Source organism: Colius striatus, chromosome 12 (genome assembly GCF_028858725.1).
Source record: "Colius striatus isolate bColStr4 chromosome 12, bColStr4.1.hap1, whole genome shotgun sequence".
Classification (NCBI taxonomy): Eukaryota; Metazoa; Chordata; class Aves; order Coliiformes; family Coliidae; genus Colius; species Colius striatus.
The window spans coordinates 17,748,054-17,765,493 of record NC_084770.1 but is presented as its reverse complement, the minus strand read 5'-3'; the positions used below and the strand labels follow the sequence as shown (position 1 = coordinate 17,765,493).

The window sequence follows — 17,440 nt, the reverse complement described above, 5'->3', positions numbered from 1 at the left end:
AATCCAAACTACATGTAAATCTAAGTAGCTGCACCTATTATGCAGCTCATTCTATAGGAAAAATTTCTCATGGGTAGAAAAATCTTTATGTATCATCTGAGCTATCTTGAGATAATGAACTCATTTTGCCTAAATCTTGAAGGAAAATGGAAAGCAGACTTTTTTATGGGTTCAATTTTGATTTTTAAGGCCTTGCACGTTAAGAACATTGATATTTGTCAACTCGCCACTATAACATATTTTCCAGGTTTGTAGCTGCTGCCTTTAATTGTATCATCTAAAGTTAAAACTCAAGGCATATTGCATGAAAACCTAAAAAACTTAATGCCTTGTTTCTGATCTTGCTATTGAAAATGAGGATACTGAAAGCCTATAGTAAAGGACAGATATTTGTATAGATGCAATGTGCTGTGGGCTACTTAATTTTGCATATTGCACTACTTGAAGTAAGTAGGACTGGAACAGCTATGCACTGTCTTGGTGAAGACAAGAGTCTCTCCCTCAGGGCATCCCTTTCTTCTGCCAAGTAGGAAAGTCAAGTGATGGCTTTGGCTATGGACTCTTCTGTTCTCTCATGTGGTCTTTCCTCATTATATGGGCTTTGCCTGAGTATATCTGAAAGGATCAGTATGTGTTTCATTTTTATTATTCCACACTTTATCATATAATAACATTTGGCTTTGCCTCTGATGTCTTTTAGAGACTATTGATTTTGTTTTTACTACTGTTTTCTAAGACAGTGGTTCATAAGACCATATCTATTGTTATACTTAGTAATACAGTATAGTTTGTTTCCTGTGAAAAGTTTGTATGCAACTTAAAAATACTTTAAAAGTTGTGTCACCCTAGAGCATAACTCAGCCATGTTTTAACAACTGTGGTTTTTAGCTTGTGGAAGGCACTTCAGCAGATGTTCTCTGCTGGCAGCAGAATTGCTTATTTCTTCAAAGATGAAAATATTCATAGATAGCAGCTCTTTCCTATAGCAAACTCCATCTTTTTGTCTGTATTTTTTAAGAAGAGGAGACAATCAAATCAAATGTACCGCATCTGCCTTTGCATCCACCTATGCCAAATGTCATTCATCAGTTCTTAAGGCTTACTTGTACTTTCCATTATGTGTAGCACATCGCTTAAAATCCTGTAAAATTAGTATCTGCAGCTGTATTTCTGAGCTGAGACTTGCCTCCTCCTTCTCTTTTTTCCTTTTACAGCACATTCAGAAATCAGTATTAAAGATCACTTCTAGTGGACCAGCCCTGTTGGCTATATAACTCTTTCAAGAGATTGTTATCACACTTTCATTTGACTCTTCAGTAAAGATCATCTATAATAATCTACTATAGATCTCTTGGGTGATCATTTGGGACCAGCTATGTTGTACTTGAGTGGAGATATGGTGAGCTGAGGGTGGCTGAAGCCCCTTTTATCTGTGCCCCCTGCATTCAAATCAAAATGTTGGCTGCAGGAACTGCCTGCAGAGAACAGGATCAGTTTATGTTTCCCACCCTGATCCCAACTCCACAGCATGGATTTAGAGAATTTCCTCTGTGTAACTGATCTCCCCAGTTAGCAGTGCTGTAGCAAACATCTGACTTCTGTTCTTCCTGTTGCCCCACATCTGACAAGCCTTTCTATGTGCACTGCTAGCTGGAGAGAAACATCACTGATGCTCAGTACATCACAGATGTCAGCCTGCTTCATTGTGTGGGTCTGCCCCATGCCACAGCTCCCTGAGTACACATAGAATCATAGAATGATAGAGGTTGGAAGGGACCTTTAGAGATCATCTAGTCCAATCCCCTTGCAGAAGCAGGGTCACCTAGATCAGGTCGCATAGGAACATGTCCAGGTGGGTCTTGAAGACCTCCAAGGAAGGAGACTCCACAACCCCTCTGGGCAGCCAGTGCCACTGCTCCCTCACTTGAACAGTGAAATAGGTTTTTTTTATGTTTAAGTGGAACTTTTTGTGTTCCAGCTTCATCCCATTATTTCTTGTCTTGTTGCTAGCTACTATAGCAAAAAGGGATGTCCCAGCCTCCGGACACCCACCCTTTAGATATTTATAAATGTTAATAAGATCTCCCCTCAGTCTCCTCTTCTCCAGACTAAACAGCCCCAGTTCCTGCAGTCTTTCCTCATATGAAAGATGTTCCAGTCCCCTGATGTTCTTGGTGTCCCTGCACTGGACTCTCTCCAGCAGTTCCCTGTCCCTCTTGAGCTGAGGAGCCCAGAACTGGACACAGTACTCTAGATGAGGCCTCACCAGGGCAGAGTAGAGGGGAAGAAGAACCTCCCTTGACCTGCTGGCCACACTCTTCTCAATGCATCCCAGGATGCCATTGGCCTTCTTGGCCATGAGGGCACATTGCTGGCTCATGGTTAGTTTATTATCAATCAGGACTCCCAGGTCTCTCTCTGCAGAGCTGCTCTTCAGCAATTTGACCCCCAGCCTGTACTGGTGCATGGGGTTGTTCCTTCCTAGATGCAGAACTCTGCACTTGTCCTCGTTGAACCTCATGAGGTTCCTCTCTGCCTATGCATGGCACTGTCACAGGGACTGAGGCATGAATGCCTCATGTAGAAAATATTAACAGTGTGAGAGACTCCCCACAACGGAATGGAAAATAACCAATGACCACATGAAGAATAAGTGCTAATGAATTTTGAAAGCCCCCTCAGAGTTTTTTCATCTTACTGAAACTTTCAAGGCAAAGAGAGTCACCTTCTTCTCACAGCCTTCAGAGAATGCTAGAAATTGTAATCTGAGACCATTTCAACATCTATGGCATACTTGCCAAGAATATCACAGTAAATCTAAGTAAATCTTTCCTTCTATAATGATTGAAAATAATCTTTCCAGGATAGAAAAGAATCTGGCTTCATCCAGACATTTCCTGTCATTTAAAACACTTTGATACAGCTTGGGAAAAACAACCTGTGTTTTGGAAAGAGACTGAGGGTAAGCCTGCTTTGGGCTGCATTGTACCCAACACAGTCATGCCAATACATCTTTGACAATGGAATAAAATGCTCTGATGTGAGACACTTCACTCTTTTGCACTCTGCCTCTATGCTAGAAGTTTGCTGTAATGCATCAGTGCTGGCAAGTGACAGATGCCAGACTGAAACAGCTGTAAGAGAATTCTGTAATTTGCAATGTTCAATTTGTTTAGCCTCTCATGGGAGCAGAAATTAAGAAATATGCAAGGAAGTGAAAACTTCTGTTGTTTCAGAGCCACAAGGAAAGACCAGTCTTTTTGTAGGCTCCACGCACTTCACTAATATCAGTATGAAGGATTTGGTACTCTGGGAGGAGTGTTAAAAATTCCAACAGTAAAATTGCAGTGCTGAAAAAGTACATCAGAGTTTCTGCATCATCACACACTGTTCTCCAAGTATGCTTTCAACATGTCAAAGGATGTAGTTACAATTTTTTGTATTTACTGGTTCAATTCTGTAAATTGTTTACTGTGATGGAATGAATGGGAATTTCCAAAAGCCAATTGCTGGTCAACGGCACTTGCCAGTGAAGTTGGCACTGTTGATATTTCTAAGCAATCTTACCTCCCAGATGCAGCACTTTAGAGTTTGGTAAGTTAATGAATTACTGCAGCTGTTTCACATTACTCGCAGTACAGTTTATTGTTGATACACTTAACCTTGAAGTACTGTTCTTACAGTAACACAGCTTCATTAAGACAGTTAAAATAGTTGAGCTGTTCTGTATTTTTTTTTACTGACTGAGGTTATGTTAACAGTGGGAACAACTATGCAAAGAACTTTGCGGTTTCTGAGATGTTCTTTTCATGTCAGCCACATAGTCCAACTCTATTGACTGGATGAATTTTCATTCTATACGAGAGTCTTTGTTTTAAAAACCCCAATGAACTCCACAGCTCTAAAACATTTGCAATTAAATTGACCTCATATCAGAACCCTTTCTGTTCCTCGCTGTCACTTCAACCAGTGTTATATGGCACATTCATCTCTGTTGGTAGTCAGGACTTGATCGCTGCAGAAATGCGAACCTAAGGCATCCCAAAACAGAGATATGGGCTGTAAAAAATCAGTGCAAACTATCTGTCTGTAAGATACTTGTCGTTAAGGTATGGAGTTTATGGTATGACATCAGGAAACAGAAATATTGTTTTGAACAATTTATGTGAACAATCATGTAACCTTACTATGTGAAAAGTGAATAGTTTGCAGGTATATGCATATAATGTATAAAATCATAGAATGGTTTTGGTTGGAAGCAACCTTAAAAGGTCATCTAATCCAACCCCCTTGCAATAAGACTTATTCAACTAGATCAGGTTGCTCAGAGCCCCGTCCAACCAGACAGTGTATACCCATTAACAAATGTTTTGAAACAGAACATTTGTCTTCTAATTGTTTAGAGGCACATTGTGGCCACCTGCAAAGATTCTGCCATTCATTTATCTACAAGACATACAACAAAATCTGTATATAAATACAGTGGCTCGCATATCTTAAACAGCCAGGAAAGAGTGCATAATGATACAGCAGGATGTTTTGCACATCTCATGAAGTTAAGTTAAAATCTGAAGTCATTAATCTTATTACTAATATGTACGTGCAGAAAGCAGCAGAAATGGATGAGTACTTTGCTAATGGTGCAATTACTTGTTTTTATGTTAAATGAATGTGATACAAAACTCTTGATTGAGCAGCATTTTCAGAAGATTTGTTCATCTGATTCTCGAGCAGAGGTTTATTGCAGATGTCTACAAAGGAATACTTTTCTTGCACTGAATAGTTTATATTCTCTTATATCTTACTTATGGGACTTCCTAGTCCTTTTAGTCACCTTACCCCATATCCACTGCTAAAAGATGCTATTAATATTAGGATGTGCTGGTCAGCAAAGCAAGGAGCAATATCCCCTGCTCCATGAATATCACATATACATTAATGTTCACAGCACCGCTGCCCATGTAATTCATTCAGATTAGTTAACTGATGTGAATTCAAGAGAGATGTCTACGATGAAAACAAATGTGCTCTTTAATTTTAACAACATTGCTTAAAATTTGCTTGTCTTGCTCACATTTCTAACTGAGTAGGTATAAAGTGCAACAGAATTTTTCTATATACAGCAATTACCATTCAATATTAGAAGAGTCCTAACCAAGGCACTTGCAATCCAGAAGGAATGTATATTCTTCCCTCAAAAGATGTCATTTATTCTTCCACTATGCATTGATGCATTTACTCTTGTACAATTTAACATTTGCTTTTAACAAAATAAAAGATGATGTTTGACTGCACAGTGAATTGTAACTGGGAACATAGCTAAGTTATTATAAGACCATGCCTAAACAGGTAGGTAATGTTAAAGTCTTAAGTGTTACTGCTTTCAGTAACACAGCTCTTTGAAAAAATCCTTTGACCAGTTTTTGTAAGTACTTGTGTTTTATTTTTCGAGGAGCATTTGTTGCTGTGTATTTTCTCACATCCAGGTTAGGGTTTTTTTTGTAAAAGACATTCTGCCCCTTACTTTGATCCAGCCACGAAGGTTACTGGGTTATGAAACACTTCTATGGACAGAGCTCATCAGAGGGAAGGTTTGGTTTTCTGTGATGTGAAATGACACTTTTGTACCCACCAGCCTGTGCCTCGTCTTTTACTGCATCACTGGGTTGTAGCAGTCCCTTACATTAGGAAAAAATCTGTCTTGGCCTTCTCCTCTGCATGAATTTGAATACTCAAGTTAGGCTAGAGCTTAAAATAATTCTACTAAGTTTTTCAACAAAATATTTTCATTTTCCTAACTCTATTATTTTATTTACTCTTAAAAAAATGCTGGAATCATATTAGGAAAAGATTTCTCTGAATGGCAAGCAGAAATCATTAACCAAGCAGATAAGCCTATAAAGCATTAAAATTTATCTTAACACAAAATATAGGGCCTAGTTGTGGCACATTCTGCCTATTTATCTAACAGACAAGTAACAGAGAAATGGTTCAAATGAGCTTAATAAATCTCTTTCTTAAACTCACAAAAGACCACATCCTTACTTCCATAATTCTATTAGAGTCTGCTTCTTTGGAGGAGATAAAAAAAAGAGATAACCATTCAAATCGGAATATCAAATAGCAATTGTTCAGCTGATGATTGGACTATTTCCAGTAGAGGGACTTAATTATGGGACAAAATTAACTCAGTCTAACCTTTTTAGTGAATGATACAAAAATATGGGGTTTCTTTGCAAATGTCTTCCTGGAATAACTAAAATAAGGAATCATTTACTTCACTTTTTCTTTTTTACAAGAGCAAAAGGTGGTAGCATATGACAACAGCATCTTGGTGAGGTGACAATCCAGGGATAATAATAATAAGACAGTGTTTGGAGAAGAGGATAATATATTTTATTAGACCAGCTGATGCAGTTTAAAAACAGACAAGCTTTCAGACACACTGAAAGCCGTTTTAAGAGCAGGTTCCCCTCTGTGACTCAAAATTGCTAGCTTAATATCTAGATCGTGTAATAATCATGTCATAGAAATGCAAAGAAATGTATGTTATCTATATTAATTACAAACTGGAAAGCTTCTCTTGGGAGTAAAACAAAACATATTGTTGCAATCTCTATTTCATCTAAATGATAAATAGGAATAAGTACTTGTGCCTACAGACCTGCAGACTGGGCATGATGCTGTGTGTTAAAGCATTTCTCTACGGGTGTTTAGTTAGATGAGTTTATCTGTATCGAGGCACTCCTCACTAGATAAATGAAAATCACAAACTGGAAAGAAAAACCTCATTTGTTTTATCAGTCCTATCTCTGATTTCATGACATTCTGAACACTTCTAAGTGATGCTGATACTACTGCATACAAGAGGAGGCATGAACAGGTGGTGATATTAACAGGCTTCTTATGGCTCTGAAAAATGAGATAGAAATGTTTCATGTCATGAAAGTCAACATCAATAATCATCCATCTTGTGTAGGGATGGAAGTCAGCCAATGTGGTTCTTGCTGAGGAGGTGTGAGATATTTCTTTTTCATCGGAGCTGTTGCTCTGGACACAAGTCATAATTTGTCTAATGTAGATAAACGAGGGGAATATTACCAATACATCCTCTTTTTTTTCCTTTTCTTTTATTTTTTTTAAATAAACTGAAGGCTCCCCCTTCTGGCACATTTCCTGAACTGAATGCAAGGGTCCTGGTGTCTACTCTTAGTAACAGGAGACATCTCCTCTTTCACTCTCAAGATTCTTTTTACAAAGATTTTTTAAATGTAGTATATTTATAATTTCCCAAGGATTTCATATTTCCCTTTCAAGCTTCAGGGCTTGATTTGAACTCATTTAACAGCAGAAGATTGCCCTAAGGCTTTGCCAATAATTTTAATCTGCTGCTTTTCCAGGCCAAGATTTACTTGCTTCCCACTTGCCTGCATATTATACAGAGGAAAAAAAACCCCAACTTTTTCTGAAGGTTTTAGTGTTAGCATTTGTTTTCCTTCAGGGTGATCACTGTGTGTTAGCTACAAACCTACCATCTATTTTCTTAATAAATGCTTTGGAATCACTTTGAGAAATCTACAGGATCTTGCTGAACCAATGTTACAGCTCTGCTGAGAGGAGATCCTGTCCAGGCTCAGGGAGTCTACAAGTCAGGAAAAGGGAAAAAAGCAGAGAGGGACTTGCTTAGGGCACGGTTTTGGTAATTGCTGTAACTGCTCTCATCTCACTACTGCCTGTGTTTTGAGGACTGCCACTGTCAGTCCTTCCTCTAATCTCTTAAATCAGTGCAGTCACTTATGTACTTAATATGATGAACTCATTTGTTACTGATTTTCCTCAGTCATATACTTATGCAAAGAAAGGGGAAGACTTTCCCAGCGTGTGCAGCCACGGGACGCCGTCGTTTCCATATATCTCTACGTTTTAATTTTGTTACAGTCACTGGTACCATGTCTCAACTCCAAGCAGGCTGACAAAGGCAGTGAGAGTGATTGGGAAGCTTTCATTAGATTTGCTATCTCAGATTCTAAGACATCATCTCTCTGTGTCCTTAAAAACTATTTATGGGGGACAACATTTTACTGGAGCGTGAAGATAGGAATGAATGCGTCTGTGCAGGAAGGGTTATACTGGGGCCATCCTTTCACATAGGCAAGCAGATCAACCCCTCTGGTACACAGAAGAAAATGAGAGTGGAACAGAATAAAATAATATAATCTTCATCTCAAGTGTAATGGTAAAATGAGAATGAATTAATTACATTTATGACTTTCTTTCTGGACTTTCCCTAAATATCAAGATGGTACTTTCTTCTGTGGTAGTGATGATACTTTGCTTTTTTTATGCACTTATGTGGCAGGTTCTAGTTGTAGAATACTGGTTATTTCAAAGTCTAGTATCAGAGTAACAATTTACTTACAGCTGCAGTGAATGAAGTATGCCCATTAGACTTGGTACATTAGGTCTGGAAGTGAGAGAATTGCTGGTCTGGCATCTTATGTCACCTTTCTGTTCCCTCTCCATGGTAACAAAACCCAGGATTGACCTACACAAACAAAGCTGCTCGCCCTAAACGGAGCATAGCTCAACTACGGAGGCGGCGAGGCCAATTAGCTTTCAGTGCAGTTCACAGCAAAGAAGGTCTCAGTATAAAACACCAAAAGTAAGCTTGTCATTTGAAGTCAAATCAGAAGAATACTAAAGTAACAAATGACATTTTGCTCATACATGTGAATATAAGTACAGGCATTCACCTCTCTGTATTCTTGTCAACTCCTTACTTTATGTATGCATACACACGTGTGTCTGTCTTCTTAGAAATGTCTCAAAACCTGCTTTTATTGTCATAATGAAACAGTAGAGCTCCTTTGAGAACCGTTTGTCTGAAAAACTACTGTAAACTTCTTTTGAGTAGTCCGTCTGCACTCGAGAGTTAAATTAGTAGAACTTTGATGAGACTAGAAGACCCACTAATATCTAATTAATGTGGAAATAATTGTAATGGTTGCATTTCTCTACAAAGCATGTGCTGAAAAACAGTTATGCTGTCGATTTAGTGAGCATTAAATCAGTTTTATATGCAAATGGAGGTTCCGCGCTATTTCATAATGCTGATACTATTTAAACATCTGTTTATTAAGCTGCTAAAAAATGGAAATATCAACAAATGGGATTCAGAAGCAAAGCAAAGCCTTTATCAATATAGACTTTCTTAAAAGTTTTTACTGTCCACCTTGTAGAGTCAGTAGCCTAGTGACAAAAGAGTAACTGCAGTGCTAAATGCCAGGGTGCTGCTGTGAACGAAGTGTAAAACGGTCATCCCTGCACCTGATATGTTCTGCTGTTTTTCTTCCAGTATGAATAAAGGAGAGCAATTCTTGTGCTTTGCAGATTACCCGTCTTTTTATCTTTTTGATCTTAAGGGGTCACAGAACCGACTTAAATTGCCTTTATGCATTTAATGTAGATTCTATCATCTCAGGTTAATGACTATGGGATGAAACTCAGGCTACTGAGAAGCTGCCCACATTGCTCAACCTGGCTTGTCTGTCCTGTGACAGAAGCTGCATTTTCAAGGGGGAGAAGAAAAGATAAAGTGTTGCTGGGACATAACCAAACACAGTCTACAGAGGAGTGTAACTGTTGCCTCTCAGGCGTGTGTGCAAAGCATATAAGTACAGAACTGCAATACGCAGCTGATCAAATCACTTAGAAAATGACTACAGCCTGTCTGCTTGCTAAGCCTTTACTCTTAAACAGTTCAATTGACACAAAATCTTTGGGAGTGATATGTTGTGTCATGTGAAATCTTAGATAAGTGTTTTGCATGAGATGTATATTCATCTTCCCTACATTAATATATCATAGCAAAAAGAGTAGATAACACATGACTCTTTTCAGGAGGAGTGCACAGTTGAAAGCTGTTGTCCAGTGAACATGGAAAATGGTGTAGTTACATAGTATTTAATGGCATATACTTTTGAAACCTTGCTTAGAAAATTGCAAGAGGATTACCTGGAAGAGCACTCACTAACCTTTTCTTTTTTAATTTCCATTCACAGGATTTTTGAGCACTGGGGACCAAGCAGCAAAAGGAAACTATGGCCTCCTTGATCTAATCCAAGCTTTGCGATGGACTAGTGAAAATATTGGGTTCTTTGGTGGTGACCCATTAAGAATAACTGTTTTTGGATCTGGTGCAGGCGGTTCATGCGTCAATCTGTTGACTTTATCCCATTATTCTGAAGGTAACCGTTGGAGCAATTCAACCAAAGGTATTATGCAGGTTGCAAATTTTGACAATTTTGGTGTCTGCATGCCACCACCATTAGTACTATGTGATGCTCTGTATATTCTCTTTGTTCCTACAAACTGTTGAGTTCAGCTCAATATTATGCAAACTTTTTAAAGGCTGTACAAGCTGCCTTCTCCCTCAGCTCTTCTGTGCATGTTTAAATTTTAGGTCACTTTCTTCTTTTTCCTATGGAGCTTTGTAGAAACACTGTAGCAGAGTTCTGAACAGCATTTTCCGGGCACATCATTTTTATCTCCTTTCTTTCCTACCCAAGGGTGTCCTTTTTGGAAAACCAGTCAGTCATATTCACAGTAGATGAGGTCACCTATATTCAGACAGTCGTGAAAGGCATGTTTAGTTTCCCATGAGGAGCAGTATTTAAAGAAAACTAAAATGACATGGTTTCTCTTTTCAGGGTAACAGCTGAAATCCTTAAAACTGTTATTTTGTGTGAAGGAAACAAGTACCTAGTTCACAAATCTTTTGTCTGAAACTGCATGAACTTTCACTTGCTGTCATCTAATACAAGAATGGTTGAATGTTTTGCATGCATGATCCAAAATTGTCAAAGCATCCAAGTTGCAAATGGATTTTCTTCTATGTTTTTTCCTATTCCATAACTAACACCTTTTCTTTCTAGTTGAGGCAGACATCAGGAAATTAAAACTACGCTGTTTGAGGCACCCAATGTTTTTTTCTTATGATTTTGACACCACAGTTCCACACAGTTTCTCTCATTTGCATGGCTGTTGCTTATTGATCACATTACTTTTGTCTCCCTGCTCTCACACATTTTTATCTGTATTGTTTAGTTTTAGCAGGACCTCACACTGTGCCCTATGCATACAATCCTTCACTGATTTATATTTCTGGATCTCCCTGGGGGACTAATTGGCCAGTCATAAAAAAATAATTTCACTGACATTAAAAGAGCTGAGTTTACCCAAAATCATGATGCACAGCCCACTGAGGTCAATGGAAGTGGCAGATTCTTTAGATCAGGCCTTTACACTATTTCAAATGAGAGAAAAATATAGCTGTCATAAGAAAAGTGTAGTGGAAAGTAGACTGTGGATTAAATTTTAGTCTGTTTCGACAATTTGATTTTTTTAATGTAATCTTTTTTTTCATAACTAGCTGCAGTTAAATAGGACATGTATATAAACTGGCCTAAAAGACCAAGATGTAAGCACTGCCTCATTACACTGTAATCTGAGGGTCACACTGCACCATCTTTTTTTATCAGAACTCACAAAAATAACTTTTGTCATAGAGGATTTAGCTTAAGATTGAATGAGACCTGGTTTATCCCACTCTAAGTCTTGAACTAAATCTTGATCTTCTTGATGTAACACGACATTACTGTGAAATGCCACATTTACATATCTGGACAGTCGTGTGTTGCCTTTTATCAGCAAATTTTACCTTGCCAGAATTCTGCCAGAAGCAGATTTCGTTTGGGGAAACTGTTGCAGTAAATTACCAACATAGCAGATCGAAGGATTTGGGAGAAGATGGGATAGAGCTTGAGGATGTACACTTGAAATCCAATTGTAAAACTAAATTTTTAAGGATTTGTTTTGTAAGGAAGCAAAAACATGCCTTATTGAAGACTGAATCTTCAATTAAATCTTCACAGCCCCATGTATGTTAAGTTTCATTTCGGGATGGTTAGACCTGTCCTTTAAAGACAGTATTAAAATAAAAGGTAGTCAGCTTCAAATTAGAAAAGTTATTTCTAGTTGTCAAACATTTTCAATTATCTTAACATTTTCAAAAAACCTTTTGTTTCACATTATTAACCAGCCTCTTTCATAAGCTGTAAGTATGGATGCTCCCTTTGCTTCCTTCATTTCCCTTTGAAAGGATCCCTTGGTAGTTGAGAGGCAGTATTGAGCTGATTTCAAGATGGTGCTGTTCATAGCTACCCATCTGCAAGTGAGCAGGACAGCACCCATCTTTAGAAAGTGCTCTGAAAATGTAGATGAATATATGCAAATTATCATTACTATTTACTTTGGTGAGACTTTGAATAGGAGTCACAAAGTGATGTGGTCCATTGAAAATCTAAATCTTCTCTCCATCAGTCTGAAGCCCATAAGCTATAACAGTCATACACATTGTGAGATAAAAATGTAGTTCACCATCCCATGTGGTACCAATGTTTGCCAGGAATTATGTGGCATGAAAATCATTTTTCCTGCTGTTGTTCATCTTTTACCTAATGTTTTGAGAGGAGGAATGTTTCTGTAAGCATTCTTCATCAGGAGGAAGGATTTTGTTTCCTAAGGTGTCTTCATGGCCATAGAACCTGACCACTTTGACTTAATCCAGCCTTTAGTATGTATGTAGCACTTAGCAGGGCATAGTGTTTTTATCAGCATTTTCTTAATATGGATCTTACACTTTCTGTCCTTGCTCAGAAATATTTAATAAAGCCATAAAAATAGATTTACACAATATGCAAAAAAAAGGAAACATTATGAAGTGTCGTGAAATATATCTTTGTGAAAATTCAGTTTTGTCATTTAGTTACATTTATTACAATGGCTGGATCCTCTGTGGTAATTCCACTGACTGAACTGATTTATGCTAGCTCAATATCTGACCTTGTAAACATGCAAATATATTTTTACCTGCTTTATAGCTTAAGTTCTTTCTAACTTTTTACTCGTATCTTGCAAGGAAATAATATCTTGGATATGACTTCTCATAAATTTAAGGAAAGGTTTGAGTTTACATATTTCAGTCCCTACACCTATCTGATTTTAAGACTTTTGGCTTTGGACCTAATACAGTCAAAAATGATTTAAAAATTCCTCAGAAGCTTGTAAAACGTTTCCTGCCAGCAACTGATTCCAACTAACTTCTAAGTGTACAAGGTCTGGTACTGCTATAGAGGCTGTAAAGCCACATCTGTGAGTTGATTTAGAGGCTATGGAAGGTTTTTATCAATAGAAATATGTTACTTATCAAAGTAAAAGCCATCTTTTGCATTACTGGAATAAAATTCTGAGGTAAACTAAGCACCTCAACTCCAAGTCCTTTAGTGAGAGTATCCAGCTATTCATCAAGCATTAGACCAAAGCTACATTCTTAGCAAAACTGAGTGAGGCCAGATGTCACTTCCAGTCCCTTAACAACTCTACCAAAGTCAGTGGAATTACTCCAAGTCTCTGTCAGCATAAGTAAGACCAAATTTTGACCATATACAATAAATCAGTGTAACTTAAGTATGCTGTAGACCATTTTGCATTGCCTACTGTGAGCTATAGGATGTAGGGTCCAGTATAAAATATTTTCCAGTGCAAAAGATGGGCTACTGAAATGAGCTGGCTGCACTTCCATGAAAGTGCAAAAGAACCCCCAGAAAGTTGATAGCTACCTAAATATGGTCTGTTTCTGACCTTAGAGATAAGCGTTATTTTGTGCAAGTTCAGACTCAAAAATGTCTTTCAAAACATGAACTTCCCTCCCCAAAGAGAGTGGGAAAAGGCAAAGCCTCAACACAAAGAGAGCACAAGTAGTATAAGAAGAAGGGAGGTTTTGATTGCATTAAAGTCAGTAGCAAAAAAATTTGATTGATTCATTGATTACAAGTGGGTGAGACCATGATATGCTCAAAAATGCTTACAGAAGGGAGAGGAAACCATCTATTTATATATATTTTGTTATTTCTGTGAGTGCAGTTCCTGGTCCAGAGTGCTAGTTAAATAAGCATAAATTCAGACTAATTGCACTGAAATCTTTGGGATTTGCTGCATGTTTATATGCAGCACCAGATCATACTCTCTCTTCCCTAAATGAGCAGCTGAACATGCGTTTAAATCTCTGAATTACAAAGCAACCTGTTGGCTTTGCCTCCAATGTATGAATTGCTTTAACTTTAGGAACAATTTTCAAGCTGATAGTGTTAGCCTAAATAAGGTAATGGCACTTTTTCTTCCTGAGTTTCTTTTGAAAATACGTTCCTCAGCTAGACTACATTGAGGTAGAATCATTTGCTTCAGTTTCTGCCCATACTGCATTTATTTTGTATACATTACCTGTAGGTACAATGACAGTCAGATCTCTCCATCTTGTGCATTTAATGCTATTAAGATTCAAGTATCTCTTCTGTTAAAGTTTTCTGTTGTTTCAAAGAACTCCTTTGAATCTTTCGAGTATGCAGCTGTTTCAAGGTCACTTCAGTAGTTTTTAAATGTTTCTCCCCACAGGACTTTTTCAAAGAGCAATAGCTCAAAGCGGAACAGCTCTCTCCAGCTGGGCGGTTAGTTTTCAGCCTGCAAAATACGCCAGAATGTTGGCTACAAAAGTTGGTTGCAACATGTCAGACACTGTAGAATTGGTAGAATGTCTACAGAAGAAGCCTTATAGAGAACTTGTCGACCAGGACATTCAACCAGCAAGATACCACATAGCCTTCGGACCAGTAATCGATGGTGATGTGATACCAGATGATCCTCAGATCTTGATGGAGCAAGGAGAATTCCTCAATTACGACATCATGTTGGGAGTTAACCAAGGGGAAGGGTTAAAATTCGTGGAAAATATTGTGGATAGTGAAGATGGCATATCAGCCAGTGATTTTGACTTTGCGGTTTCTAATTTTGTCGATAACTTATACGGATACCCTGAAGGCAAAGATATATTGAGGGAAACTATTAAATTTATGTACACAGACTGGGCAGATCGCCACAATCCTGAGACCAGGAGGAAAACACTGCTGGCTTTGTTTACTGATCACCAGTGGGTTGCACCAGCAGTGGCTACAGCAGATCTTCACTCAAATTTTGGATCGCCTACATATTTCTATGCCTTCTACCATCATTGCCAGACAGATCAGGTACCTGCATGGGCAGATGCAGCCCACGGAGATGAGGTTCCTTACGTACTAGGAATCCCCATGATTGGTCCTACCGAATTATTCCCATGTAATTTCTCCAAAAACGATGTCATGCTAAGTGCAGTGGTGATGACGTACTGGACTAACTTTGCAAAAACTGGGTGAGTACCAGATAATGAATAGTCTTGTCTACAAACTCGGGATGTAATGATGTAGTGCTTACCCTGGGTTCTCTCCCTTGGGAATGCCTCTATGCTTGTAGGATGAATAAGGAATTAAGACTGGGGTTGAATATTTATAGCTCTTGTCAAGTCCCTCAGCTCACACACTCTAGCCAAAAAGAGGGGAAAAAATATCTTTGCAGCCATTCTGTGTGAAGAAGTTGAAAAAATACTTGGACGCAAAAATAATTAAAGGATCCCCAGAAAAGTGCAAAACTAAGCATTTAACATATTTTAACATATTGTATAGTTAAAAGTGGTTACAAGAGTAACTGACTTGATCCCAGCACTGATAGTTTCATCCCATGAGACAGAAAATTACATAAATATTGCATCAAATGTAATACAGTTTTATTTTAGGAGTGCATTTTGGTTTAAATCGATGTTTCTGACCATAAAATGTGTGACTTTAAACTTGAAAAGTTTTGCCATTTGCCTGAATTCTCCTTTCACTTGTAGTTCAAAACACTTTTCTACCTTCTTAGAGGTCATTGGACCCTCGGTCAGTCTGTGTGGTACTGAGTTGTGCCTACCATGATCTTTCACCACTGCAAGGCTGGAGATACTGCATATGAACTGAAAGACTGAGCTTTATGATGTTACCAAAAAAATTTAAAAAGCAGAGGTTAATGTCCTCTCACACTGGCCTCGTAGACACTTGTCACCATTACCACACTGCTAGCAATGTGTCCTGAGCAGCAGCAGATTGCAGTGTGAGAGATACTAGCCTTTTGGGGACCTAGGGAAGTCACTGCAGTCTGTGTAAAAGAAGGGTTCATTTGCATAATACTGTTTCTAATCAAGATTATTAAGGCCTTTAATTTTAGGTAATAGCATTCTGCTCTGTTCACAGTAGACTTAAACATTAAGTATAAAATCTTAATTATGTTAATTTTTATAATTCCTTTTGAGATGCTTTGTAACATTGAAGATTTTGGGTTTGTTTTTCTTCTAGTGACCCAAATCAACCAGTGCCACAAGATACAAAATTCATCCATACGAAACCAAATCGTTTTGAAGAAGTAGCATGGACCCGATATTCTCAGAAAGACCAACTGTATCTTCACATTGGATTAAAACCACGAGTGAAAGAACATTATAGGGCCAATAAAGTGAACCTTTGGTTGGAACTGGTACCTCATCTGCACAATCTTAACGACATTTCGCAGTATACCTCTACCACAACTAAAGTGCCATCAACTGACAATACTTTCAGACCAACAAGGAAAAATTCAGTTTCTGTTACTTCAGCCTTTCCTACAGCCAAACAGGATGATCCCAAACAACAGCCCAGCCCCTTTTCTGTGGATCAAAGGGACTATTCGACGGAATTGAGTGTTACTATTGCAGTCGGTGCATCTTTGCTATTCCTGAACATTTTGGCCTTTGCGGCATTGTACTACAAAAAAGACAAGCGGAGACATGATGTCCATAGGAGATGTAGCCCACAACGTACTACTACCAATGATCTTACCCATGCACAAGAAGAGGAGATAATGTCCCTCCAAATGAAGCACACTGACTTGGATCATGAATGTGAGTCCATTCATCCACATGAGGTGGTTCTTAGGACCGCCTGTCCCCCAGACTACACGCTAGCTATGAGAAGGTCTCCTGATGACATTCCCTTAATGACACCCAACACCATCACAATGATCCCCAACACTATACCAGGGATTCAACCCCTACACACATTCAATACGTTTACCGGAGGACAGAACAATACTCTGCCCCATCCTCATCCCCACCCCCATTCACACTCAACAACCAGGGTATAGCCAGACAAGACGAAACAAACTTTATTTTTTGATGGATTACAGTAGGTGATATTACTGAAGATTACTTGGCTTTCAACCTACAAGACTCTTACTATTTAAATATGGAGGAATATTATGTGAATATACATATCAAGAACTTTTGGGGTTTTGAAAAAAAAAAAGAATTGTACATATATCAAATGAACTTAAGAAACAAACAAAACAAGCAAAACAAACAAAACAAAAAACCCAACTGTTTGCAATTGCTTGAAGCAGTTGTCCTGAATGATACTTTTTTCATTCACATTCAAGTATTAATTTT

The 17,440-nt window shown here is 38.2% G+C and overlaps 1 protein-coding gene across 7 annotated transcripts in view; it reads left to right on the top strand.

Moving 5' to 3' along the window:
* Nucleotides 1-17,139, top strand: part of NLGN1 (neuroligin 1) — a 303,851-nt gene extending 286,712 nt beyond the window's left edge. For 4 of the 7 annotated variants that reach the window (XM_062005567.1, XM_062005563.1, XM_062005564.1 and 1 more), the window contains 3 exons: nt 10,062-10,274; nt 14,512-15,301; nt 16,317-17,139. In XM_062005567.1, coding sequence (XP_061861551.1) covers nt 10,062-10,274; nt 14,512-15,301; nt 16,317-17,139 — 1,826 coding nt within the window. The remainder of the gene's footprint in view (nt 1-10,061; nt 10,275-14,511; nt 15,302-16,316) is intronic. The other 3 variants (XM_062005565.1, XM_062005562.1, XM_062005568.1) reach the window with 1 other exon arrangement.
* The last annotated feature ends 301 nt before the right edge of the window (nt 17,140-17,440 follow it).